At 33.7% G+C, this 25,404-nt stretch overlaps 4 protein-coding genes across 5 annotated transcripts; 1 reads left to right on the top strand and 3 right to left on the bottom strand.

The window, feature by feature from the left end:
- Window positions 1–3,080: 3,080 nt before the first annotated feature.
- Window positions 3,081–5,791, bottom strand: LOC125213095 (COP9 signalosome complex subunit 8-like). The gene is made up of 6 exons (XM_048113455.2): window positions 5,663–5,791; window positions 4,721–4,881; window positions 4,547–4,626; window positions 4,220–4,401; window positions 3,503–3,610; window positions 3,081–3,406 (listed from the first exon to the last, which is right to left on the bottom strand). Exons 2-6 carry the CDS (start codon window positions 4,802–4,804, stop codon window positions 3,267–3,269), a joined length of 594 nt encoding a protein of 197 aa, XP_047969412.1. The 5' UTR covers window positions 4,805–4,881; window positions 5,663–5,791; the 3' UTR covers window positions 3,081–3,266.
- Window positions 5,792–5,918: 127 nt separating this feature from the next.
- LOC125213094 (large ribosomal subunit protein uL3z) lies at window positions 5,919–8,362 on the top strand. Its single transcript, XM_048113454.2, has 6 exons — window positions 5,919–6,020; window positions 6,384–6,484; window positions 6,743–6,853; window positions 7,050–7,354; window positions 7,447–7,856; window positions 7,950–8,362. Exons 2-6 carry the CDS (start codon window positions 6,400–6,402, stop codon window positions 8,206–8,208), a joined length of 1,170 nt encoding a protein of 389 aa, XP_047969411.1. The 5' UTR covers window positions 5,919–6,020; window positions 6,384–6,399; the 3' UTR covers window positions 8,209–8,362.
- Window positions 8,363–9,881: 1,519 nt separating this feature from the next.
- LOC125212879 (putative WRKY transcription factor 9) lies at window positions 9,882–12,373 on the bottom strand. Of its 2 annotated transcripts, none has more exons than XM_048113163.2 (5): window positions 12,128–12,373; window positions 11,909–12,046; window positions 11,508–11,804; window positions 11,313–11,426; window positions 9,882–10,762 (listed from the first exon to the last, which is right to left on the bottom strand). In XM_048113163.2, the coding sequence occupies exons 1-5, from the start codon at window positions 12,299–12,301 to the stop codon at window positions 10,106–10,108; spliced, it is 1,380 nt and encodes a 459-aa protein (XP_047969120.1). In that variant the 5' UTR covers window positions 12,302–12,373; the 3' UTR covers window positions 9,882–10,105. The 2 variants fall into 2 exon arrangements, with proteins under 2 accessions (XP_047969120.1, XP_047969121.1); XM_048113164.2 differs by having other exon boundaries at window positions 11,909–12,039; window positions 12,128–12,252.
- Window positions 12,374–17,041: 4,668 nt separating this feature from the next.
- LOC125215123 (uncharacterized) lies at window positions 17,042–21,435 on the bottom strand. The gene is made up of 5 exons (XM_048116445.2): window positions 20,345–21,435; window positions 19,491–20,254; window positions 19,321–19,410; window positions 17,645–18,340; window positions 17,042–17,536 (listed from the first exon to the last, which is right to left on the bottom strand). The coding sequence occupies exons 1-5, from the start codon at window positions 20,424–20,426 to the stop codon at window positions 17,411–17,413; spliced, it is 1,758 nt and encodes a 585-aa protein (XP_047972402.1). The 5' UTR covers window positions 20,427–21,435; the 3' UTR covers window positions 17,042–17,410.
- Between the last annotated feature and the right edge of the window lie 3,969 nt (window positions 21,436–25,404).

The following is a 25,404-nucleotide window of genomic DNA, read 5'->3' as shown; positions in this document are numbered from 1 at the left end:
ACAAAGCACTACATGAATAGATGACAGACACTTCACTCTAACACTGGAATACTTCACTCTAAACATGTTTTACTTCACTGAATTGGAAAAACAAAGCACTACAAGAATAGATCACAGACACTTCACTCTAACACTGAAATACTTCACTCTAACCATGTTTTATTTCACTGAAATGGAAAAACAAAGCACTACAACCATAGATCACAGACACTTCACTCTAACACTGGAATACTTCACTGTAACACTGTTTTACTTCACTGAAATGGAAAAACAAAGCACTACAAGCATAGATCACAGACACTTCACTCTAACACTGGAATACTTCACTCTAACCATGTTTTACTTCACTGAAATGGAAAAACAAAGCACTACAAGCATAGATCACAGACACTTCACTCTAACACTGGAATACTTCACTCTAACCATGTTTTACTTCACTGAAATGGAAAAACAAAGCACTACAAGCATAGATCACAGACACTTCACTATAACACTGGAATACTTCACTGTAGGCATGTTTTACTTCACTGAAATGGAAAAACAAAGCACTACAAGCATAGATGACAGACACTTCACTCTAACACTGGAATACTTCACTGTAAGCATGTTTTACTTCACTGAATTGGAAAAACAAAGCACTACAAGCATAGATGACAGACACTTCACTTTAACACTGTTTTACTTCAAACCAATGAAAAAATAGAGCAGAATAAGCATAGATCACAAACACTTCACTCTAATAATGTAATACTTCACTAAATGAAAAACAGAGCAGGTAGTTGTTACTCACGATCAGAGTCTACGGTTGTTGTTTTTCTTTTTTTTCTGTCGATCAAAACCTACAGAAAACATAGAAGTAGTTAACTGTAGTAATTAACTGTAAGCTAACGTCTGTTCTATTCAATTTGGATTCCATAATAAACTACTGCATATCTCGCTTATTAAAAACTCTCGGCGTTTGAATTTGCAGAATTCTCAAAACTAAATCTAAATAAGAATGAGAAATCTAAATCAGAAACTAGTAGAACAACTTACATTTTGAAAAATCTTTCTCATTTCGATTCATTGTTCGACTATGGATGGAGGCGACAGCGATTGCAGCGACAATGGATGGAAGCGATGGCGACGATGGATGGAAGCGACAGCGACGGTGGATGGAAGCGACGGCGACGATGGATGGAGGCGACGGGAAGAGCAGTGATGGCGGGAGATGAATTCTGCAAATGAGAAATTAATTCAATTGTTAACCCTAATTTTATTAGTGAAATGTCCATTATACCCCCGCCTTGTATAGTGAAGTAAATCTGTGATAGAGTGAACTGATTTCTCCTTCAAATTCGAAAATCTCATGTGTTAAAACTAGCCCTTGATTTTCTTGATCTTGTGGCTGTGATTTGTTCTCTAGTTATATACTTAAGGGGCACTTTCCCCATATCACTACTCATACTAAAAATGATAAAATAAAATGGTACATTTATTGAAACCATCCAAAAAAAAAAAAATGACATATTTAATGGGGCCAAGAGAGAGTAATTCTCAAAACCCTAATATTCAAATTACTTCTATTCCTCTGGGGCTATATAGGTAAAAAAAAATCTGTTGGGCCCACAGTAGTACTGTCTTAGCGTTGTGTTTAAGTCAGGAAGTTGAGACCTAGAAATCGAGAATTGTTATTCCAACTTGGTTGTTCTCAAATGACCATTATATCCCCCAAAAATATCCATGGTCAATAATAATTATTTTAAAAAAATGTACTCCGCAATGCAATAATGAAAAGAGTCAGCAAATTAAATGACTAATGAGTTATCATTTCAAAATGAATGAGCAGGAATAAAAATCAAATTGTAGTGCATAGATTTCTAGTATACAATTGTTATATTTGAACTATCTATATTCATAAAGAGATTAGTAGTGTATTACTCAATGGGCTCACTTGCATTTGAACAAGATCATGTATAAATTTCTGTCACAAATCATTATCACTTATAAAATTAACAAACTATAAATGTATAGATAGGCATCACCTAATAATAGTTTATCATTGGATCTTCTAATGTTTACATTATGAGGTGTTTCTGTATTTTTAGCTCACCATCGTCTGTTCGGCTTAAGAATTTTGTATAGATATATTAACCGCAAATGTGATTTATTTCTAAATTAATTTGCCCATGTAGCAATGAAGATTAAATCCAATAATAAAATGCAAAAAAAGAAAAGAGAAGAATGGTACTCGAATAGACGAATTCATCAAATTTTTGTGGTTGATGCAAAAAGAATAAGATTTTTTGTCTCCCTTCATAATCATCCCCCATTCTGGATAAGGTTTTGTACCATACAATTATTTCCATAACCAAACTGTTGAATTACACTAGGGAATATTTCATCTTGTACACATGTGTTTTCTTCGATATGAGGGGAAAAAAAGACTTTCAGTATTAATCCACAAATTCGGTCGAGCAGGATTAATCCGATTCTGCCAAAGGCAGACTTGGAACACCTGTGGTCAACCACAAAAAACATTGTAATTAAATTGGTAGCCTGGCTCCGTTTTATCATCTTGTTCATTTTTGTTTTGTTATAATTTAATTTTATGGGTTTGGCCTAAAAGTTAGCTACTTGATCAATCAAATGGTTGATTATAAGAAACGATGATCAAATCAATAAATAGTCTTTGTTCCCCACGTTTATAGTATGTGTTGGGTGAGTTTTTGGTTCCATATAAAATTCACGTTGATCACGTTCTTCATCTCGTTTGCACTTTTTAATTAGGCCCACTTTTTTAATTTTTGTATGGAACAAATTCTACTCATGATTCCTTATTGCCAAACAAGATTTTTTTTTTTTATTATTATTATAAAATCACTAATGAACTAGTGATATCTCTGTAGATATAAGTGTTATACATATAAAGTTGTATTATAGTTAAAATGCGCATTCTAGATTATTATTAGGACTAATTTGCGAAACCTTATCTAAAAATTGGCATACGTAGTTGATATTCGGTATACTAGACAAGATAATACTTACTACTACATCATTGCAACATTCTAATGACTTTTTCGATGCACGTTTCTTAAAACTTAAGTACAAAAAGTAGAACTCTTATTAATGGACGGAGAAAGTATATGTAAAAGCTAAAAGATCGGCCAGTCATAGATCAATGGAAGAGATTGTAAAATATCTCTGTCGATAAAAAGAAAGACATATGAACAGCTCAAGCTCCATCGATGCGAATAGCCAAATGAATATGCATCCGACTCGGTGCATCAGTGCTCGAGGTGAAAGACATACTCAGTTAGCCGCTGTAATTTACTATGATCCAGTTTCTGTTCATTCACAACGGTCTGCTTCTTCACTGTGAGCATCCGGGATGCAGGGTCCACAGTCCAGCCGTGTTGCACTACATCTGCAAAGAGAGAGCAATCACCCACTATTAACAAAAGAACCACTTTGTGAACAGCAAGTTAGACATGTGATTGCCTTAGCGAGGAAGGGAGCTTACAATTTTTTGCGTCGTCCTCATTCATTCCGAGGAAAAGAGCAGTATCTTGAATGCTTATTGTTGAATAAGCTGATTGTAGCAGTTCAAACATCCTTTTGGTGTACATTTCTGCAATAATTTCAACATAAGCATTGATAAAAAAGTATGTTCCGGTCGTCATAGTTGCTGCAGCATCAAAATCATACAAAAATGTGTTACGGGTTTCTAAAACCTCCCCTACACTAGTACAAGAATCAACAAAGACTAGACTCTTGATGCAAGATTGAAGTCTCTGTTTAAACACAAGGAAAAATCCCCTCGCATTGTGTGTTCTGTATATACAAATTCATCATTCACAAACAGGACAATGGTGATCTAACGAGGTATATTAATTCATTATACTGTTTGCTAGGTTGTAGTTATTTAAGACCAACAAATGGCTAATCATATTGGTGTTAGCAACCCATTTCCTTGAAGAGTTTGAGAGCCATACTCATTTTACCATTATCCAACAAACAAAAAAAAACACTAGAAAGCAATCAAGTTGACGATTATCCAATTCACATAAGTTTCTGATAAATCTATATTAGTGCTACTCAATGTACCATAGTGAGTAAATGGAATCACCAACAGGTCCAACACAATGCACTAAATTCTTCTCACTAAGACACGTAGCTGAGAACATGAATAGTAATGTAGTTAACTGATACGAACGGAAGTTAACGCACACAGACGAACCTGAGAAAGCTGTCATGATTCCCTGACACTGTGGACTCCAGATAAACTCACGAATAGCCTCATGAACACTGGCGTAATCCTTAATCCACAACCTCTGCCCAATTTTCCACGCGGCTGATACTTCTGGCTGGCTCTCTTTCACTGACAGTGGTATCTTCTTCCACAAGAACCTTGCGCTATTACTGTAATAGTTCAAATAGCACAATCGCAGCCACAATCGCCACCACCATACCACGCAACCAAATTAACATAATCAAACAGAAACAATATAGTTATAATAAATTCCTCCGCAAATTCTATAAAATTTAACCAGAGAACAAAAATTACATGTCATTGATGTAGATGTGGCCGATGAGATGAATGGCGTAAGGCCAGTCTTCCTGAAAAGAGACGCCCTCAGATGCAGCCTGTAATCGATAAAAAGAAGAAAAACAGTAGTGTGAGAAAGTTAAGGTTTGCAGCAGGGAATGCGAGGGTAGAATAGGCATGCTTGTACACTACCTGGAACATGAGACTGTCACATATGTCTGCGACCTTGTCATAGGACTTGAAAGCCAGTGCTTCATTCAGAGCGGAGAAATCCATTAATGGCGGCGGCACTGCAGCAGGTGGCGGTGAAGCTGTCTTACTCTCTTTCTCTCACTCAGGTGCAATGGTGATGCCTGTTGTTACATACATGTTTGTTTAAAGAAATTTAATTTGATAGTATGATGCTATGATATATACGATTTTCTTCCTAGAATTGACATTTTAAATTTCTTAGTAGAGTTTTAAGGAAACATTCATTGAATTGCAAGGAAATCACATCTCAATCAAAACGCAACCAGTTAGAATGCAGAGAACATTGTATGATGAAATTTCTAAATGAGAGTCAGGTTGTCATCCCTATATCAAAACAAGACTCTTATTTCAACTGCTAGAAGCTCAATGTACGCATACTCATCATGTATGCTTACTTCCTTAGTGCTTACTGTCACATACTCCACTCAAAAATCTCATTTTGCTACAACCCTAACAAATCAACTACTCTTCTAAATTTCAGATCAATTTAAGCAATTAAATCAGTTTCAAAGTTATAGGACTCTTCTGAATTTCCGGTCCCCATATATTCAACATAAAGCTTTATTCCCATTCACTTTAAACGTCAAAGAAATCAATATGGACAGATTCAAGCATACGAACAAAATCCCAACATAAACCCCATTGAACATTTCGGTCATCCCCAAATCTCACTCCAATGTTTGATCTTATTTCCTATTCATGCATAATTCATCTATTGGGAGTAATTCTTACTTCAATTTAGAAGAATTCCACAACTAATCAAGTATATTTTTAAAAGGGTAGGTTTCGACCCCTCCTTCCCCAGACTCTGAAACTTCATTCAATTCTCCTTAATACCAAGCATATGAGGTGAGTTTGCACAAAGAAGAACAGAGTTCTTACCTCTGATAGCAAAAATCGAAGGTTAGAAGGGCTTGATTCTCAAAATTGAATCTTCAAATAAAATTGGAGGAAGGAGTAGCAGATGGGGAAATCTTTTCTTTTATTTTTCTATTTTTCTATTTTTCGTATTTGGTAAAATAACAATTAGAATTGTTTAACATAAAAAAAAAAATAAAAAAAAATACTGGGCTTACAATCAAAGTGAGACCAATTTATATCTGGCCCATTAACAAACAGTCCAAGCCCAACCCTTACTGCTGAAAAACAATAACCTGCCTATAAATAGAGAGATACCATCGAATTAGGGTTTTAGCTTAGGGCTGAGCCTCACTCTCTCCATCGCAGCAGCAGCATTCAGGTACTGTTCACATGCTTCCATTCTCTCGCATGGGTTTGCATCTCGTCTTTCCATTTTCATCATTTTGACGCAGATTTCTGATATGCAGTTTACACGTCTAGTAAAAATTGAAAGCAACGTTTATTTTAATAATTTGATAAGCGATGCAATCTATCCATTTGCTCAATTGGTTTTATGTTCTGTGTTTTTTAGAGGTTTGGATTTAATCACGATGCTTAATTCTCGAAATAAAACACGATTGTTTGATTTAATAAAAGAAGTTATAAATTGAGCGGATATGGAAGTAAATGCTCTGTCTTTATAAGAACTGGATGAATGTTAGCTGAAATGTTTTTGAATCTGAATGATTTGTCCCCTTTTCAGGTAAAAGAAGCGAAAAATGTCGCACAGGAAGTTTGAGCACCCAAGGCACGGTTCCCTCGGTTTCCTGCCGAGGAAGAGGGCTGCTCGCCATAAGGGAAAGGGTATGTCATTTCTTATGGTTAACGTTCATTCATAAAGCATTTCGTTTAGAATGTTCGATTACATTAGATATGATTTGTGAATTGGTATTGCTGGTATTACTAAATGTCTCACCTCACCTCACCCTTGTCCATTTTCTGATTTACCAAATGTGTGTTGTATAATGGATTAAATAATATATAACGTTTTCTGTGAATGTCTTTATATTGATTGTCTTTGTCCAATATCTGATTTTCATTGAATTTTCTTTGAGATTGCAGTGAAGGCTTTCCCCAAGGATGACCCAACCAAGCCGTGTAGGCTGACCGCCTTCTTGGGATACAAGGCTGGAATGACCCACATTGTCCGAGATGTGGAGAAACCTGGATCAAGTATGTATATCTTGCATTTGGATGTTCTTTATTTTATATTTTTTCTTTATATGTATTGTTAATCAGCTAAATCCATATATTTATGGGCTGTGATCTACACAAGCTGTATCAATCACTTGTCAATTGCTTTCATTGTTTTTCACTATAAGTGTTCAAAAAAGCCAATATCTTGACTAATTTGAAAATGATTATGCAGAGCTCCACAAGAAGGAGACATGTGAGGCTGTTACCATCATTGAAACACCTCCCATGGTTATTGTTGGAGTTGTTGGGTATGTCAAGACTCCACGTGGTCTTCGCTGCCTGAACACAGTCTGGGCCCAGCATCTCAGTGAGGAGATCAGGAGGAGGTTCTACAAGAACTGGTGCAAGTCCAAGAAGAAGGCCTTCTCTAAGTACTCCAAGAAATTGGAGACTGATGAGGGTAAGAAGGACATCCAGGCACAGCTGGAGAAACTGAAAAAGTACTCTTGTGTCATCCGTGTTTTGGCTCACACTCAGGTCTTTCTCTAGCTCCTTCAATATATAAAATTCAATAGTATGATCTTTTTATTGAATTAATCTTGTACTTACATGATGTTTGCACTCTGCAGATTAGAAAGATGAAGGGGCTGAAACAAAAGAAGGCACACTTGATGGAGATTCAGGTTAATGGTGGGACCATTGCTCAGAAGGTAGACTTTGCTTATGGCTTCTTTGAGAAGCAGGTCCCTGTGGATGCTGTTTTCCAGAAGGATGAGATGCTCGACATCATTGGTGTGACCAAGGGTAAGGGGTACGAAGGTGTTGTCACTCGTTGGGGTGTCACCCGTCTTCCCCGCAAAACCCATAGGGGTCTGCGCAAGGTTGCCTGTATTGGTGCTTGGCATCCGGCAAGAGTTTCCTTCACTGTTGCTAGGGCTGGTCAGAACGGGTACCATCACCGTACTGAATTGAACAAGAAGGTCTACAAGCTCGGTAAGGCAGGCACTGAAGAGCACACTGCCAGTACTGAGTATGACAGGTAATTTGATATTAATATTCTTCAAATTGAGAGAATGTGATATGAATATAAATGATTTGTATCTAATCCTTGTTTGAAACTGGATTTATGCAGGACTGAGAAGGATGTGACTCCTATGGGTGGCTTCCCTCACTATGGTGTGGTGAAGGATGATTACCTGATGATCAAGGGTGGAGTAGTTGGACCCAAGAAGAGGGTTGTAACCCTTCGTCAATCCCTCCTGAAACAGACTTCTCGTGTTGCGCTGGAAGACATCAAGCTCAAGTTTATCGACACCTCATCCAAGTTTGGACATGGACGGTTCCAGACAACCTCAGAGAAGCAGAAGTATTACAACCGGGTCAAGGCCTAAGAAGTATTTTGGAGGAATCCAAGTTCTTAGTATTTCTTTTACTGAGACAGTTTTGCTAGTTGTCTACATTTGCAACAACTTGTGTTTTAAAAATTTCTGTTTGCGACATTTTTGTGATTTCAAATCTTTTCAAGTGATGTTTTGTTTTCGTTTATGTTACTGACTTACTGTATTTCTTTTGCCATGCTTGATATCCTATATACATTTCAAGAAATTTATATATCTAGCTCATCTCAATGAATCTCTTCTAATAGTACTTTATTCCTATGAGTAACTAGTAGGAGTAGTATCTAGTTATAATTATCTATTGTTAATGGATACAATTTTACTACTAATATATTTCCCCCACAAAAGTGTCAATATATTTCTTTGCCATATAGAAATAGAGATGCATGTTTCATTTGTCTCAATGGCAAATCAAAGGGTTTAATATGATGCATTTATCTTACGAACAAATTTTGCACTTATCATATGGAAACATATAGTAGGAGTGTGACATTTTATCTTGATAAAGAAGTTGAAACATTTACATGGTACATATTTCGGGGTCTTCAAATTCAAAACTATTACTTGATATTATTGAAATACGAAAACTCAGAGTACTCCAGGCATCCTTACTTTGTTTTGAATAAGCACAAAACTCATGGTACTAATTCTATTTAATTAATAAATTAAATTCGCATGATCCTCTTTAAATATTAATTGGGCTGACCAAACAATACATGCTAGATTGGGCTACCGAAGTTCAGGCCCAAATCAAGTATCTAGATTACTAGTAGTATTGACAGTTCGTTTAATTTAGTTCTTAAACTCCATGAAAACTAAATTTTGTTGTGATTTGTGAAACTGAGTAAGTATCAAATAGTAACAGTTTTAACAATCAATCTTGTTACAGAATGACTGTTTTCGAAATCGCTACATCTTGACAAGGGTTATACTTTACAGATTATCGAGCGTAAACAAAATTTAAATATTGACAAAGCTTTTATTACAATGATTAAACCTGAAGAATTAACTTTAAATTTTAATTAATTTTTTCATTTTTATATCAAATAGTAGTCTGTTTTGCTTACTTGTTTTTTTTTTTTTTTTTTAGAATATTATTGAGGTGTTATGATGTGTTTGTAATAAGCTTTAAAATATCTTTATTGATTGTTTTAAACAGCTTACTAAATTGCTAAAACGCGCTCTAATATGTCCACTAGCTAGTATACTAATTGTATATTAACACTATTAAACCTTTATTAACACGTCGATAATTAATTACTACGTGTTACTGCTAATTTATCAAAGGACGTCGCATTAATTAGCCAATTGAGCAGAGCATATATAGGCTAATTACTTTCCTTTGAAATTGCCCACCTAATATTTTAGAAAAATATATAGCTCTTATATTATAAATCAACATCGTAATTAATTACTATTATATGAGTATATTTCATGTATAATGCTAGAAAAAAAAAGAAAAAAAGATCAAAAAGCAAGATGGGAAATTGCGAAATTAAAAATTATGCATGTGCAAGATAATTCATCCCTACTCATGTTCCAAGTAAAGTGACATTAAAAGTATCAGAAATTAAAATTAGGATCAGATCCAAATTTTTAGGAAAATTAACAAGAAAAATATGGACCAAGTTCTTAAACAATTTCTTGATTTTTACAACAGTCAAGGCTTCACATGGAACCTCCAGCTCACAGAAATATTATAAATCCCAGAAAAACATAACAGAATTTAATGTTCAGTATATATAATGTAATCAAATCCTCTAGATTGAGATAAAACCAATTACTACAAAAATATAGATAAAACCTGTCATCTAAATTTACATTAATTAATTCTGCAGGAAATGATACATTAATGTATTTAATTTAATGGAGTATATAAAATTTATATAAATTATTCAGTTGGTGATTGATGGATAGGGTTACTGCTTGATTCAAGAATCCAACTCTTATCCCCACCGCTCTCCCCATCTTTAGGGACTGTTTGGCTCTCTTTATTTATGAGTGAAGAAATTGCAGCTGCAACAGCAACCCTAAACTTAGGATCAGAAGTTATTGCACTCACATTTTCGGACAACGACGTCGTTTGGTCCAAATCCCCTCGATCTTGGTCTTGTAACAACCCATTGGGGCGAGGGAAAAGGTGGTTAGCAAGTGTTTCTCCATTGAAGTTTGGTGGTTTAGGGATCAAAGAATACCCTAATTGGGCCATGGAATTTGAAGAGCAAGGGTTGTTGGTGAGGTCCAAAACAATGCCCTTTGTGGGGTCATAGTAATTAGGGTTTAGGGGTCTTAGGTTTGGTATGAATGGTGAAGAGGGATTTATGACTAGAGGGCTATGAATGTTATTGTAATAAAGGGAATGTTGTTGATTTGAGGTTGGATGGAGTAGTTCGGAGTTGTGGAAGGGATTGTTCGCGTCGAACATCATGTATGGCGACGCTGCTGATGTTGTTGACGCCATCGCGGTTGCACCTACCGGAAGGGGATGGTTGTGTGTGCCTTCGTACGTTGTGATCAGTATCGATTTGTCCTCTAAACATCTTTGGACCTGCTTGTAAGAACGTATTAATTACACATAATTACAATCAATGTGATATAGTAATTTAAACAATTAACTCAACTGAACACAATTAGTGTATCTAATTATAGCTCATAAGTTTGATCATATTACAAGTGATCACAAATAGTTCCAAATCAAACCATCTCCATCGAAGTTGTAAAACCAACAACAATATTATCATTCTTATAATCTTTAATTATGAATAGAATAATTAATTAATGCTGCCTCAATAAAGTTTGTCTAAGGCCATAATGTTCATTCATGTTAATTCATACAACCACAATGAAAATAATAATGATATTTATATCAATTCTTCAAATTGATATAATAGTACATGCAATGCTACTAGTAGCTTTAACTAAGTATAAAATGATGTAAAAAATCTCAATATAGCGGAATGAAATGAGACACGATAGTAGTGTAGAATTTACTTATTAAATGGAGTATAATAAAAAATGAAATAGAAGATGTAATAACAACACACATTCCAAAATTTTAAAAAAAAATGAAATATTTAATTACAAAAATTATACTCCACCTGTTTTCTCACGGGGCATCCCGGAGCTACAGTGCAACGATAGTAGGCTCGAGGGCAAGGGTTTCCTTTAGCAATCTTCTGGCCATATTTTCTCCATTGACATCCGTCACTCATCTGATCAATTCACATGAAATCAATTTCAACTCATTAATATTCGATTAATCATAAAAAAAAATTAAAAAAATGTGAACCAACCGTAGCTGAATCACATCTTGCCCTGACAGAAACCCTAGCTCGTTTATTTGGTGGAGAATTGATATGATTCATAATTCCAGTCATGTTATTGCTATGCATCTGATTTTGAGCTGGCCTGAACGCCACCGTAGCCTCCTCCCTCTTCTCCGCCGCTTCGCCGCCCTCACTGCAGCTGCTCGCCACCCGCAGAGACAGCCACAGCCCGTCGTTTCCCGCGCCCTCCTCCTCCTCCGACGGCGATCTCCGAACGTCGTCGTTTTTGTGATTCTCGTTCATCGAGTAAATCATATCGGGATCCTAAATCAATTTGAAAAAATTACGAGAGCTATTTTCGAGAAATTAAAAAAAAGAAGGTAAACAACATGGATTGATTTCTCGCTACAAATCGTGTTTCAATTCACCTTGTTTCCGCTATTTTGCTGAATCATAGAGAATTTCGTCTGCAAATCAGTGTAATCCTTCATAGTCTTCTCCACTGCGTTTCGTAACTGTTTGTTCTCCTCTTTCACGCGATTCATCTTCATCTGCAGAACTGTAAGCTGGATCGAATTCCACACTGTTAAATTAACTCATACAACGACATGATTTCATCTCTCGATCCAACGAATTTGCGATTATACCTCTTGTGTGCTGGATCCTTGATCGGAATTTTGATCTGGAGCGCGATCACCAGGTGTTCGAGTATTTGACGATGGAGATTCGTCGAGTTTGTTTTGCTGTGCGTCGAGCTTGAGCGAGAGATCAGGTTCCATTGCTGCGGCGATTATCTCTTCTTCTCCTTCTTCTCTTGACATGGAGATGATGAAGAAGGATTTATGGAGTTTCTCTCTCTAGATAATGGTGCTGCTTTTGAGGCGCACAAGTCAATTAGCTCGTCGTTAAGTAGTAGTGATGAATAGAAGAACAATTAGAAATTGCAATTAACACGCATCTAATTTTTGACTTTAATCTTTTTTTTCTTGTTAATTACTCCTATAGTAATCAATAAAATGTCCCCATATTTAGGTGAAGCCAAATTATAAGTGTCCAATTTTTTAGAAAGGGAAAATTATCATAATTTCGGTTACACTTCTGGTTAATTCAATAACATTCAATTCAAATCATGCAAATTAAATTGTACTTGTACCGAAAATTTGGAAGTTGGATTTTTTTTCGACGCACAACTGTGGTTCGCAACTCACGTTGGCGCGGAAGCGGGACTGAGGCTATGTTTAAGCGCGACATAAGTATCATTTCATTAAATAAGTGACAAATAATCATAGGAATGTTATGGTAGCATAGTAAATTTATGATTTAACTTGCAAGAGAAAGTCGGGGAATTGACTTGAATGAAATTTTCCCTTTTGATATATAACATTCTTAATACACTATGGCATGTTTGGTAGGGGTGATAACTCATTTATGGATGAAAATCTATGAACAAATTTTATTTATAGATTTCCATTCATAGATGAGTTATCACCCCTACCAAACATGACCTAGTAATAGAGATCATCTTATTAAATAGAATTGTTATATAATCGTTGAAAAATTGGTCTTGTGAGATAATTGCAAATTGTAGTGAAGTTCAATTAATTTCGCATGATTTGAATAAGATTAATTTGAAGTCAACCTAAAGCAAGTTTTAATGGTAATTTTTTTTTTAAAAAAAAATTGATATTCTTAATATAGATTCTTATGTTGTCCTCTTGAAAATATTAATATACTTTTTTCATTCCGTTTCAATGGAGTCATATTTTTTTAGGATGTTTCATCGTAGTTATTTTTATATTGTGAAAAAATTATCTCATATTTATTCTCTTGATTTCTCTTCTATTTTATTCTATTTATTTAATATATTAAAGTCATATTTGATAGAGATGATAACTCATTTAAGGATGAAAATCTATGAATAAAAATATCACATTCAGTACCAAAAGAAAATGTCTTTATTAATAATAAAAATGAAGAAAAATGAGATTTGGGTATTATGTACATATAAAAATTGTGTATGACACATTTATATAAGATGAGTACGAAATCCTATATATATTTAGTAAAAACAGAATAATTTGGATCAGATCTGGAAATAGTCAACTGGAAGACCCTCCAACCTCTTTCCAATTTCCACTCTTCCTTGTTGAAATTCTCAATGTCCCAAATATATTTTACACATATTATATTCATCAACTTCTCCATTACTTCTGAATGATTTCAACTTGATTAATTAATTAAATTCGATTGGCTTCTCACATTCACACAATTTAAATTTAATTTATTGCATGCTTCTTTCTTCACGCTAGAGTTATAAATGCATATGTAGATCTTGAAATTAGTCTATGATTAATCACAATTGAGACTTATTAATTTACTAATATTGTTTAATTATTTTAATCAATGAATAATACTGTACAAAGAAATTCTATTGTTGAAAACTTGTAACCAAATTTCATAGGAGATCATTTGTATATAGTATTATATAAATTGTTTTATAAAAAAGGACTGATTATCATTATCGAATTAATTTCATAATGTTTGTTATGACTATGCAATATATTAATCTATCCACTATTGCTGGAAAGTGACGACGACAAAATCATTAAAAGTGTTAAATGGAATTGATTTTCCACTTCTAATATTATTTTTAATTATTTGATTTTAGTTGCATCAAAAAATGTACTAGTAACAAATATAATTAGTACTAGTAGTATTTCTTTCATTAAAAAAAATTGGAAAAAAACAAAAAAAAATCAATGAGAAATTTTGTAAATACCATAGAGACGTGGCTAGATCTGATTAGTTGAGTTTACGGATTGACTTAAAAGTGCAGCGTTGACTTGTGTAAAGCAAGTGTCGCTTCCACTAATTCTTTCAACTTGATTTCCAATTATTTAAAATTTAATTAACCGTCTAACTATATATAAAAATAGCACATAGTTTTTTGGGGAAGTTGCATTATTATTTAATAATATTTGAGTGATTTAGGGATCGTTGCATTAAATTGAACTTTAAACATCGATTCATTAACTATTTGATTATAATATGTAGAAATTAGTTTCGATTCGATCTGTTTGACCGAGGTTCCAATTTTTATAATTCACATCTCAACTTTATTAAATCTTGAAAGTGTATAGTTTCAAATAATAGTGATCCCACCCCAATCCAATTGGACCCAAAACACCTAGTTCTCGAATTAATTAAAGAATCAATAATCATATTTAAAATTATGTCTATGAATTTGCCAGAATTTGAGTAGTGATTTAGTATAGTATGAAAAATAAATATATTAATTAATCATGCAGGGGCAGTTTTAAATGTCGAAGTGTTTTGATAGTTAATTAAGAATTTAAGACCTATATTATTACTTATCTAAATCTTGCTTAATTAATTGGGTTTACTTACAACTCATTAAGTTGGCATGAACTAACACGCCCTACTAGGCTACCACTTGATTAAAATCACTTTTTTCAAAAGCAATAATGAATTTGCAGCCACGAAATCAAAGGTATATCGACGTTCTATTAAAGTATAATATTGACACTATTAATTTGTAAGGTTTGGGATGATAACAATGAAAGAATAAGAAAAAGATTATTAGACCAAAGAGTTGAATTAGACTTTAATTTCCTCACACTTGACCTCCTAACCTACCCTCTAGTATGTATATCGTGGTAGGTTGGTGGACTCTAATGAGGCCTTCTAATTGCAGATTTTTATCTTCGATTTATCAGAAGCAAAATAAAGTTAAAGACATCATTTTTGGTAGGGGTGGAAAACGGATGATTAGGTATCGGGTATACTCGCACATCGGCACATGACCCGATATGTTTCAGATTATTGGGTACCCGATACCCTATTACAGGTTCGGGTGCGAGATTGGGTACTATCCAAATATCCGGTTTACCAGATTTTAAATATTACTACTAGGTCTTTTGGGATGAGTAAGGATCATTCAAACATGTTCTAAATATAATTACGTGGATATTACTTGGGATTTTTCTCTTTATAGTGATTAGTTCATTTATTTATTTCAATTTAATGAAATGATTTATCCTGGTTTATACAAATAGGATAGATGGTCAACGAAAATATCCAACTGAATAGCCATACGTGTAGTATTTATATAAACTCATTAAACAATGTTAGAAAGATTGAGTAGTCAAAACAATTTGATCAATTGAATGATGGCATCTAGATTTATTTTCTCTAAAGAGAATGAGACAAAAAAATATTCTAACTTCTATTGGACTATTGGAGTTGTAACATACTACCAATCAACGGTTGACGCATTCCATTAATCCCATAGGTCTAATCCAGCTATAATCTATAATATTATTTAATGAATATTACATTTAAATATATATCTCCATTATAAAATATTGGGAATATCAATATATACGAGTAGTATATAGAACTACTCTATACCGATCTTAGAGTATTCAAAAATTTCTATAGTAATAATGACACTAGGGTTCGAATTTTTCTTCTTAGTAATAGAAGCTCGAAGATTTTGAATTTTTTTGGTTGAATTTTGTTAACAGGAAGTGGCTTTAATTATTCCACAAAAATTAAATCAACATGACATAAAATCTACATATCACTGCTTTATTAATTGATATTTTTGGGGTTTATTGGTAATTATACGTTGAAACAGATTGAGAACTGTAATTAGTCCTTGATTAAATGGTTAACAACAGTCTTAATTAAATCTAAGATCGTCATAAATTTCAATATGAGCCTATTGTGAGAGAGGTCCATAATGCTAAGTTGAAAATTGCGGTAAAGCCTTTTGTTGTTAGCTTTGGCCAAAGACCTAACTTACTCTACCACCTAACTAAGTCACCTTAGTTCTACGAAATAATATGCAGCTACATATATTTAGATATATAATCTATGTGGGCATTTTAATATGATTTACCAATGATGTGGTATCATCTAGGTTAGTGTTCGATTTGATGGATTAGATCATAAGATTACATTACGAAAATTGTTCTTAGATAGAGTCCTATACTGAATCTTGGGATAATATAACGTAAGATTAGTCTTGACTTATAAGTGTATACAAAACTAGTAAAAAATATTACTATAAGGCTTATAAGCTCTTACTTTTTTTTCTGTTTATAAATTTGGGACAAGATTTTCTCACTTTAGTGTTCTAGTATTAACAATTACTAGAAAACATGATATATGGTTGTGGTCTAATTAACAAATTATATACATGTGTTATAATTTACAAATTGTATGACTAGTGACTATATCAAACTTTATGGTCGGCCCAAAGTCTTGAAATGAGAAGTTTATCAATATTGTATGATTGTATTACAATTATTCTATATTACTGTAAAAGATTATCATAGTTCAATCAATATCTCTCAGAAAAAATTATACTTCATAAACCGTGAAAATGGGCTAAATAATTTCTCAGTTACATATTTTTAAACAATCGTTTTAATTAGAAACTCCATGCTTTTAAGCAGAGGAAGCAGCTGCTGACTGTTGACTAAACAAAATTCAAAAATACTGATATACACAAATGATGAGAAAATGAAGAAAAATGTATAAAACGGGATATGATTCATTTTTCCCCCAAACAAAAGAAATATATATCAATTGTTCAAAATATTACCCTATTTTGCATAAGGCAAACACTGTTAAGACCAATGCAAACATTAAATGAAAAAAAAAACTATTTCTATTCTCTTCACTAAAATCTTTTGTTGACCTTATGAAAAACTCTAAATCCCCACCATAAGAGCAAAGGGTCACTAGAAATCATCAGTAGATTATTCCTATCCCACTTCCACGAAACACCAAAACTACAAACGAACTCTACTTTGTGTCGCCAGCACCGTACTTTTTCCACAATCGAAACAAGAAAGAAAAAGGACCTCCGCAAAACAAAGATCTAAGTAGAAACCAGCACCTCAAGATTCCAGCTTAGTGTCGGAAGAACTCAATCCAGCAGAAATGCCCCCAATATGCGAGTTAAACAGAAAGGTTTTTGGCAGTGCTACTTTCAAGATTTTGTAGGATGGATTTGAACTGATGTGCTGTTCAACATACAAGTAACAATAATTTCAGTAACAGATACAAGTAATAAAAAAATATTCGGTATGAATAGAGGATGAAAATAAGTTCACTTCAGAGGCATCGAATACCTTGGTAATATCCTTAATGAAAGCACTGATTTCCTCTTCAGTAAGACCACCCTCATCATCCTCGGCATTTTCCTCCCATCCCAAAGAACGTAAGAGTGCAGTCTCTTTCTCCACTGGGAATATAAGGTCCAAGCTAGGGTGCACATGACAAGCATCATCCTTTTCCTCTCTGTCACCTGTGATCTCCGACAAATTCTCCTCGCCTAGGCTTTCATCTAAGGAAGTTTCACCAGCCTGAGAAGCATTAGCACACATAACATCCATATCAGAAGAGGATGGTGAAATTGCATTACTGATCTCCTGCATGGATGAGGAGTTTGCTGTTGGCGAATCAGAAGTAGAAGAAGAATCCTCCACAGACTTCTTCCTCATTGAGTTGAAAAATGCATTTCGGCTCTGAGCTTGGGAAGTGGGTTTCTTCTCCAGCACAGTAAATACAGGCTTGCGGGCATTGACTGGGTTGTTTGTTGAACCCCTAGTTACTGTGGATCCAGAAACAGCTGGAGCAGCAAGTGTAGAACTCACAAGTCTGCTACTTCTTGTTGGGCCCAAGGCATCCTTCAAAGCAGGAGCTGTGCCATTCTTTTCATGCACTGACTTGAGAATGTGGAGCTTCCCCGCATTTGATGCTTTTAAAACATCACCCTTCACAGGCCCAACAACCTTATGTTTCTGTTTATCTGAAGAACTCCAGGCCTGCGCATATAATAGCTTAGTTACAATTGACAATTTGACATCAATAACCAGAAGTGATCTTTTTCACACAACTCGTTTTCAATGAAGTAAAACTTGTAGTAACAAACTTTTACAATTCGGCTCAAATCATGGAATAATCAACAAGTATGGTGGCAAATGATACAAATGGTAATCAACAAGTATGGTGGCAAATGATACAAATGGTAATCAACAAGATGGTGGCAAATGATACAAATGGTAATCAATAAGTACGGTGACAAATGATACAAATGATGAATTCATCCTTACCACAAATATTAGTCTGCAAATCAGGGGCCCAAACAGTTAAACAATTGGTACAAACATTCTCACCAGTCCCCAACACACGTTTTTAGATAAGTGTAAGAAAAATATTGGACATTCCCTCTTTTAGAATATGCAATATCAACCGTCACAGTATTAGCCACTCGCCTAAATACTTTGATAAAATAAGATTCAACACTAAATAAAACAAAGTTGTCATGAAGACACGAAACCATTCTATGCATTCAAAAATCATCATTAATTCCATAAAACAGGATCTATTTATTATTATATCGCTCTAGAACTATATAATATCTCAACTGTCAGCCTCTCCACAGATTATACCTATCTTCAGTAAAATACAAGGCATTGGACATAACTCAAAAGAGAGAGTACTAGCCTCATACTCAAAAAAGAGCACCACATATATGCATCCACAAGATAATACTTTACATATGATATATTCAATAGTTAAATCATGCAGGTCGGAGCCTCTATTTTTTATGATCTGACTTTGATTCTGGCCTCTGGACATTCCTGAACAAGAATTTTATCATATCATTCTATTCATTTTACCCAACTTTAAAAAAGACACCAGTTATATTGAACTAATAAACAGTAGCAATCTTCCAAATTGATCTAGCAATTCTTCAAAGCACATTAACGATAAAAGGCAGATCATCTCTTAAATGTCTCACCAAAGATTTAGGCGCTGACGGCATCACAGGAATTAATTGCTTAGCTTGTTTGATAGCGAGTTCTTCAAGTCTCTGAGTTTCCACAGATAACTGCACAAAATAACATTTGGGTATCATCCTATGAGCAAATATACACAAAAACTTCTACAATATAAAGACAATAAACCCACCGATGGAGTAGTTTGACCACGATTAGGAGCCTGAGCTACTGCTTCTGCCATATTGAGACTGGTGCTTGAGCCCAAAGCCACAAATGTAGAACTTGGTGTAGCTTCCTGCCGCACGGGAGAGATGCCATTACTATTGCTTCCAACTCGAACAGGAACTTCAGCCAAAGCCGAAGTCCATTTCTCACCACTGACAACAGTTGAGGAGGAGCCTAAAGGTAAGCCCTGAATTGCAGAACTCAAACTAGGTGATGGGACTCTTCCAACCTCAGGCATAACTGTTCTTTCTTCAGCCAATGATGGGAAATCTTTTTCAATAAATGTTGTCTTCACCCCAGCCATGGAACTGCTCTGATCAAGTAAACCATGGGCTTTAGTTCCAAAACTAGTGCTTGAATCAGTTATAGCCTTCCTGTGCCATGTATCTACATTATTTCTAGAAACCATGGAATGAGAACGCCTGAACCCATCCCTCTCATATGTACTTAACAAGGTGGCTCCTGATCTATCTGATGAGTCCCGCCGCCACCGGTCTCCCATGATTGAGTTTCCCTTATCACGAAAATGATATGTACTCCTCGCCCAATCCTTATTATGTTGCTTGCCAAAACCACTATGAGACCCCAGATGACCAGAACCATTACTACTAGAACTTCGGCGAAAATATGAAGAGGTAGTTCTGTCAGAACTAAAAGATCGTCCAAAATCAAGACCATTACTATTCACAAATGACTTATTTCTTGCAAGCTTCAATGAGGTTTGATCATCTAAACGACAAAACAATCATCAGAAACTCAAAAAAAGGCAGGACTTGAAATGTTCGATAAAATAGATCACCATAAAAACAAAGATATTACCTGAATTTGATACCGAGCTGGCACCATTTGGACTTGCATTTTTCAACCATTCTGGTACAAAAGTGGGTTCACTTTTTTCCATAACTAGCACTAAACATTACTTACGTAATGACTTCGCATCCAATTTCGATCCCACTGCCAGTTATTGCCAGGCTACAACTCCCGGACAAAAATCAAACGGACATTGTCAAAAACGTTAGGACTAATCTCTATGCTAATAAATTCCCTTCACTTTATGTGATTAATCTCCACCTAACTACCCTAATTGCCTTCTCCGGTACTCATCAGCAAGAATGCCAACAAGGAATCCAAAAAATCATGAATTTAATCCGCAAGGACACACGTACTCAATTAAATCGACACGCACAATACGGGGAACTCGCCTTTTCTCTATCCAATATCTAGTCAATCAAGAGCTGTTCCACTCAATCAGTCAGCCAAAAACAAACTTATACACCTCTCAACTGCAGAAAAGGCTTGAGTAACAGCTTATATAGGCCTTGAAACTGAAAAATATTCAAGCCAACAACACCCAAGCATCTCAGCAGCAGGTAAATTAACAAACCGCACTAAATTTAACCCCAATCCCTCAGAAAGAATGTGATATAAGCATAGATGATCAAACCTATACCCTAAATTCCATCCACCAATTGAACACAAAATAATCCCTAGGGTTTGAGCAATCCAGCAACACGCAAAATACCCAAAAAATCAGAAACAGCCCTTGTATATATATATATATGTATATCAATGACTAAAAATATAGACTGAGGCGGACTTTTCTGGATTGTAATTGAGAAACTGGAAATCTATACCCTCAAAATTGATGGATTTTAGATTGATGAAAACCCTACAGTCGCCGCCGCCTGAGTCATTGTATGTCGTTTCAGAGTCTGTAAAAAAATATGTGAATCGATTAATTGAATTTCCTAGAGAATCAAAACAAGTAACGCCTAATTTATCGCTCTTATTCTAACTGCGCATCAATGCGTGATGGATTCGAAGAGATTAAATCTGTGGAAATTTGACGAAAGAGATTTTTGTATGTTTATATGCGTTGGTATTTTGAGGAAGTTGAGTGTTTCTTGCTAATTACTATGAATGTCAGTTTATACCCCCTATTTTTTCTCTTTTTTTCCACATAATCTTATTCATAAAATATTTATATATAATATTTGGCTATTTGCTGTATTGATTTTGAAGGTGAGAGGATTTGTATCTATCATCTTATTCAACCAAATCTGAATTTTATTAATTTAAATTACATTTTATTGATTTTTGAATATGAATTTCGTGTTATGATATAGGAGATCTTCTATATGAACCCTCTCCATATTTAGAGATATTGTGACATCTCGAGAATAAAAATACGTTAACTTGGAAGAAATGAATTTAAGCTTCCAGTGTTTTTATCAAGTTTCATTAACTTCTTAATTAATAAAGATAATATCACATAGTATATCACTGTATGAAAATAAATAATAGTAGTGGATTTATTAATTAGTAGTATATTATTTGTATTGTGTTAAGAATAAAATGTAGAGTATTGGACAACTATACTGGTCCTAACTTCGTAACTAAAGCCAACCTGTATATAATTATAATCACGTTTGGATAATTTGGTGCATTTTTTAATATCATGACTTTGAAAACACCAACAACACACCAATGGTGACTTTGGAATGGTTGGATTCATCACAACGACTACGACACAATCGGTGTCACTGGCGGATCTAGAGGGGGGTCGCCTCCTCCGTGCGACTAATTTCCTCCTATCCGGAAGTAAAATTATCATGTCCGCCCCCTCCGTTTATCCTGACGTCGTCCCGAAAATTGAAAAAAATTATCATTTTCGCCCTAAACCAATCTACGAATATATATTCCGCCCCCTCCGTTTATGAATCTTGGATCCGCCACTGATCAGTGTAACATGCTGAAAATGAATTTGGTTAGTGAAATTTTATTCGTTGAGTAATATCAGATAAATTATTATATTGTACTATATTATTCATTAAATACACATCTTAAATTACAGAACATATGGTTGAAGATCGTTATATATGGCATGGCAAAACTTTTACTACTAAGTTTATTTTTTAAAATATTTTCTTACATAAAATCTTCAAACAATAGAAAATAAAAGAAAGTATTAGCGTGTGTTAACAGAACTAACGTCTTGCTTATGGCGGGACGGAGGAAGTATTACTTTGAATATTCAGAATGTAATTTCTCAATCCATTATACTAGTACTCCACTATTTATGAATCTCATAACACTTTTTCATTGTTCCTTAAGAAATAAGTAACACACGACCAAACTCTAGTGATTTGTTCACTTAAATATTCATATGATCCATTTTTATCTTGCATTTCTCCTATTTAATCCAATTTAATAGAGTACATAATTACTCCGTAAAAATACACAATTGAAACATATTTTGCATGTACATTTAAAAAAACATAACTTCATATCGGGCCATCCTTCGGGTTAATTTTTGGACCAACCCTATCAAGTTGGGGGTATTTAATTGAAGATTATTCGAGTCGTGGTTTCCTTTGGATTTATAATTTTTCCTCTGTACTCTTATAAAATGTCAAGCTTTTGCTTGTTGAAAGTGATGAGGAATTAGCGTAAAGTGATGCTTTTGCTAGTATCGCACCCGTGCTGTGCACGGTCAATTTTATTTTCTTCAAAATATGAGATATTTATTTTAAATAAAAAAATATTATTATGTGGATCTATAAGTGTAAATTTATTATAAACATATACTCACAATAATACATTTGATAAAAGTAGTAAATTTTATTAGTGTATAAACATTACTTATTCTTAAGAAATCTATTTTATAAAAAGATACTCCATTATAGTCGAGCTTCATGTATAGTGACCCTATACACTAAAAACCCTAACCTTAAAACCTAAATCCTAAACCCTTAGCTTTAAAATATACTCATCATGACCAACAAATGAGCCAAGTATCAATAAAATTTTCCCTCTGTCCCAGTTCAATTTTACTTTGTTAATCACTTATCTATTTTGAGGTTTTATATATGTATTCGATATTCGATATCTTACACTGGGTCGGCCTACTTGATAATCCTTACTGATAGTAGAAGTTTTTTTTACCTGAATCTTGGCTGTAAATATGTTTAAATGTTCATATCAAGAAAGTGTTTTACAATAGAGCTATGTGAACGGTAAACAAAAAAAAAATCTTGCTTGCATTCATCCAAGCATCTATTCACCCAATGGTAATATTTATTGGAGCCGAAGTAGTATTTTGTTGAAGCTATACTTGTAAAAAAAAGTTTAAATATGAACTAATATCAGTTAACAGAGAATGATCCTCCGAATAGGATTTAAAAGTGATAGTTTCATTATGATATAATTTAAAAATAGTTCTAACGTCACCAAATTATTTCTCACGACTTTAAGCTTTAAAATGGTCTTAGATGTACAAATTTTTTAAGTTACTAATTTCATTTTCATATACTACGATTTTTAAAATAAATAAGTATATATGTATATAACTATCTAAACAAATAAGTATATTTTTCTATTGAGAAATTGTAAGTTTATAACATTGTATTAAATACGTATGTTAAACTATACTTTGCAAGTTTAGGTACATAAAAAACGGAGCATTTCATATTATCAATTTGTTACAATTTTTTAATATTCTATTCATGCTTGAAATCATTCAAAATTATATGTATAGATTGTCAATTGATTGGTCCAAACTTCAAAGTGGCCATGGAATAGGTGGTTACATGATTTCTCAATAGGCATAAAAAAATTTATAACGTAAAATGCCTAAACTTTATTAGCTAATTAAAAACTTATTATTAAATCAATGGAAAACGCCTAAACTTTATTAGATAATTAAAAACTTATTATTTAATTTTCCAGTATTAATAATATTGAATGGAAAGTGTGAAATGATTCAAAGCATGGGAAGGCAACGTCTATATTATAGTTTTCATTCTTAAATGTCTACATTATAGTATCTAAATTATATATTTAAGCTTAAATTGTAATTCCATAAATATCCCAAAACTCTCCTTAGTAATTTCATAAATACCCCCAAAACTCCCCCTTTACATATGTATAGATAATGATATTAATAAGGACTTAATTTGGGGAAAAAACAGTATAACTTATAGTGTTGTTTGACCAAGATAGTAATAATTAAAAAAGTCACAAAATTAAGATCAAAGTAAACTGAACTGCCTGCTATAGCAATTCTAACCAAATGCGTAAGATGATTGATATGTGGGAATAGTCACCTCCAAATATGTAAAATTTAATCAATTCTTGCATTGGACATGCATTCAAATGTGTTTTGATTAAGATGGTGAAATTTGATTATCACTTTTTTATATCTGATAAAATTTGAACAAATATAACCTGGCCATTTGTTATATCCACGATAAAACATTTACATATTTTTAACATTATTTTTAAAAAGACAATTTTTTATGTAAATTATAAATTATTTGTATTGTAATTTCAGAAGCCGGCTGTTAAAACCATGAATTTTAACATTTTTCTCGTAATAAAAAATTTATACTATTCCTTACTTATAATATGTCGTTGATTTGACGCACACATGTTTCAAATCGATGACGTGATGAAGTTAAATGTGTTAAAAAAAATGTGAAAAAAAAACACTTGCTATCGTTAAAATTTTCAAATGTCACATAAAATTCAATTTCATGATGATTAGACTCCTTGAAAAATAAAAATAAAATACTACTCCCTCCTCCATTCACGAAAAATAGTCTCAGTTTGTCATTTTGAAAAGTCTAAAAATATATTTTCATTTCTGAAAATGAAAAATTTATCTCCTATATTTTATTTACTTTTTTTTATATTTATCTCTTTTATTTTATTAATTTTTAATTAAAACTCATGCCATATTTGAATTAGTAATAGGGCCGAACAATTTACTCTTTAAAATTGAAACTGCGATCGCCTCTTAGAATAGCCCAAAATAGGGCCCAACCAAACATTTCCCCCCAAATTCACATTTCCTCTGCAATAAATTAATTAATCTCACA

This window comes from Salvia hispanica, chromosome 3, assembly GCF_029641045.1.
Source record: "Salvia hispanica isolate PSC_SH4W2 chromosome 3, Shi_PSC_v1, whole genome shotgun sequence".
NCBI lineage: Eukaryota > Viridiplantae > Streptophyta > Magnoliopsida > Lamiales > Lamiaceae > Salvia > Salvia hispanica.
This window is presented reverse-complemented; position numbering and strand designations above follow the sequence as displayed.

What these genes read in the sequence shown, in the direction of transcription:
- LOC125213095 (XM_048113455.2), bottom strand. Translation starts at nt 4,804, where the DNA reads ATGGATTTCTCCGCTCTGAATGAAGCACTGGCTTTCAAGTCCTATGAC. An exon ending in CACATCTACATCAATGACAT is followed by an intron (nt 4,402 to 4,546) that starts GTAATTTTTGTT and finishes GAACTATTACAG; the next exon opens with TAATAGCGCAAGGTTCTTGT. An exon ending in TGAGGACGACGCAAAAAATT is followed by an intron (nt 3,407 to 3,502) that starts GTAAGCTCCCTT and finishes CTCTCTTTGCAG; the next exon opens with ATGTAGTGCAACACGGCTGG.
- LOC125213094 (XM_048113454.2), top strand. Translation starts at nt 6,400, where the DNA reads ATGTCGCACAGGAAGTTTGAGCACCCAAGGCACGGTTCCCTCGGTTTC. An exon ending in TGTGGAGAAACCTGGATCAA is followed by an intron (nt 6,854 to 7,049) that starts GTATGTATATCT and finishes ATGATTATGCAG; the next exon opens with AGCTCCACAAGAAGGAGACA. An exon ending in GCCAGTACTGAGTATGACAG is followed by an intron (nt 7,857 to 7,949) that starts GTAATTTGATAT and finishes GGATTTATGCAG; the next exon opens with GACTGAGAAGGATGTGACTC.
- LOC125212879 (XM_048113163.2), bottom strand. Translation starts at nt 12,301, where the DNA reads ATGTCAAGAGAAGAAGGAGAAGAAGAGATAATCGCCGCAGCAATGGAA. An exon ending in AAGGATCCAGCACACAAGAG is followed by an intron (nt 12,047 to 12,127) that starts GTATAATCGCAA and finishes AATTCGATCCAG; the next exon opens with CTTACAGTTCTGCAGATGAA. An exon ending in CAAGATGTGATTCAGCTACG is followed by an intron (nt 11,427 to 11,507) that starts GTTGGTTCACAT and finishes TGAATTGATCAG; the next exon opens with ATGAGTGACGGATGTCAATG.
- LOC125215123 (XM_048116445.2), bottom strand. Translation starts at nt 20,426, where the DNA reads ATGGAAAAAAGTGAACCCACTTTTGTACCAGAATGGTTGAAAAATGCA. An exon ending in CAGCTCGGTATCAAATTCAG is followed by an intron (nt 20,255 to 20,344) that starts GTAATATCTTTG and finishes TTTGTCGTTTAG; the next exon opens with ATGATCAAACCTCATTGAAG. An exon ending in TCATTAAGGATATTACCAAG is followed by an intron (nt 17,537 to 17,644) that starts GTATTCGATGCC and finishes TATGTTGAACAG; the next exon opens with CACATCAGTTCAAATCCATC.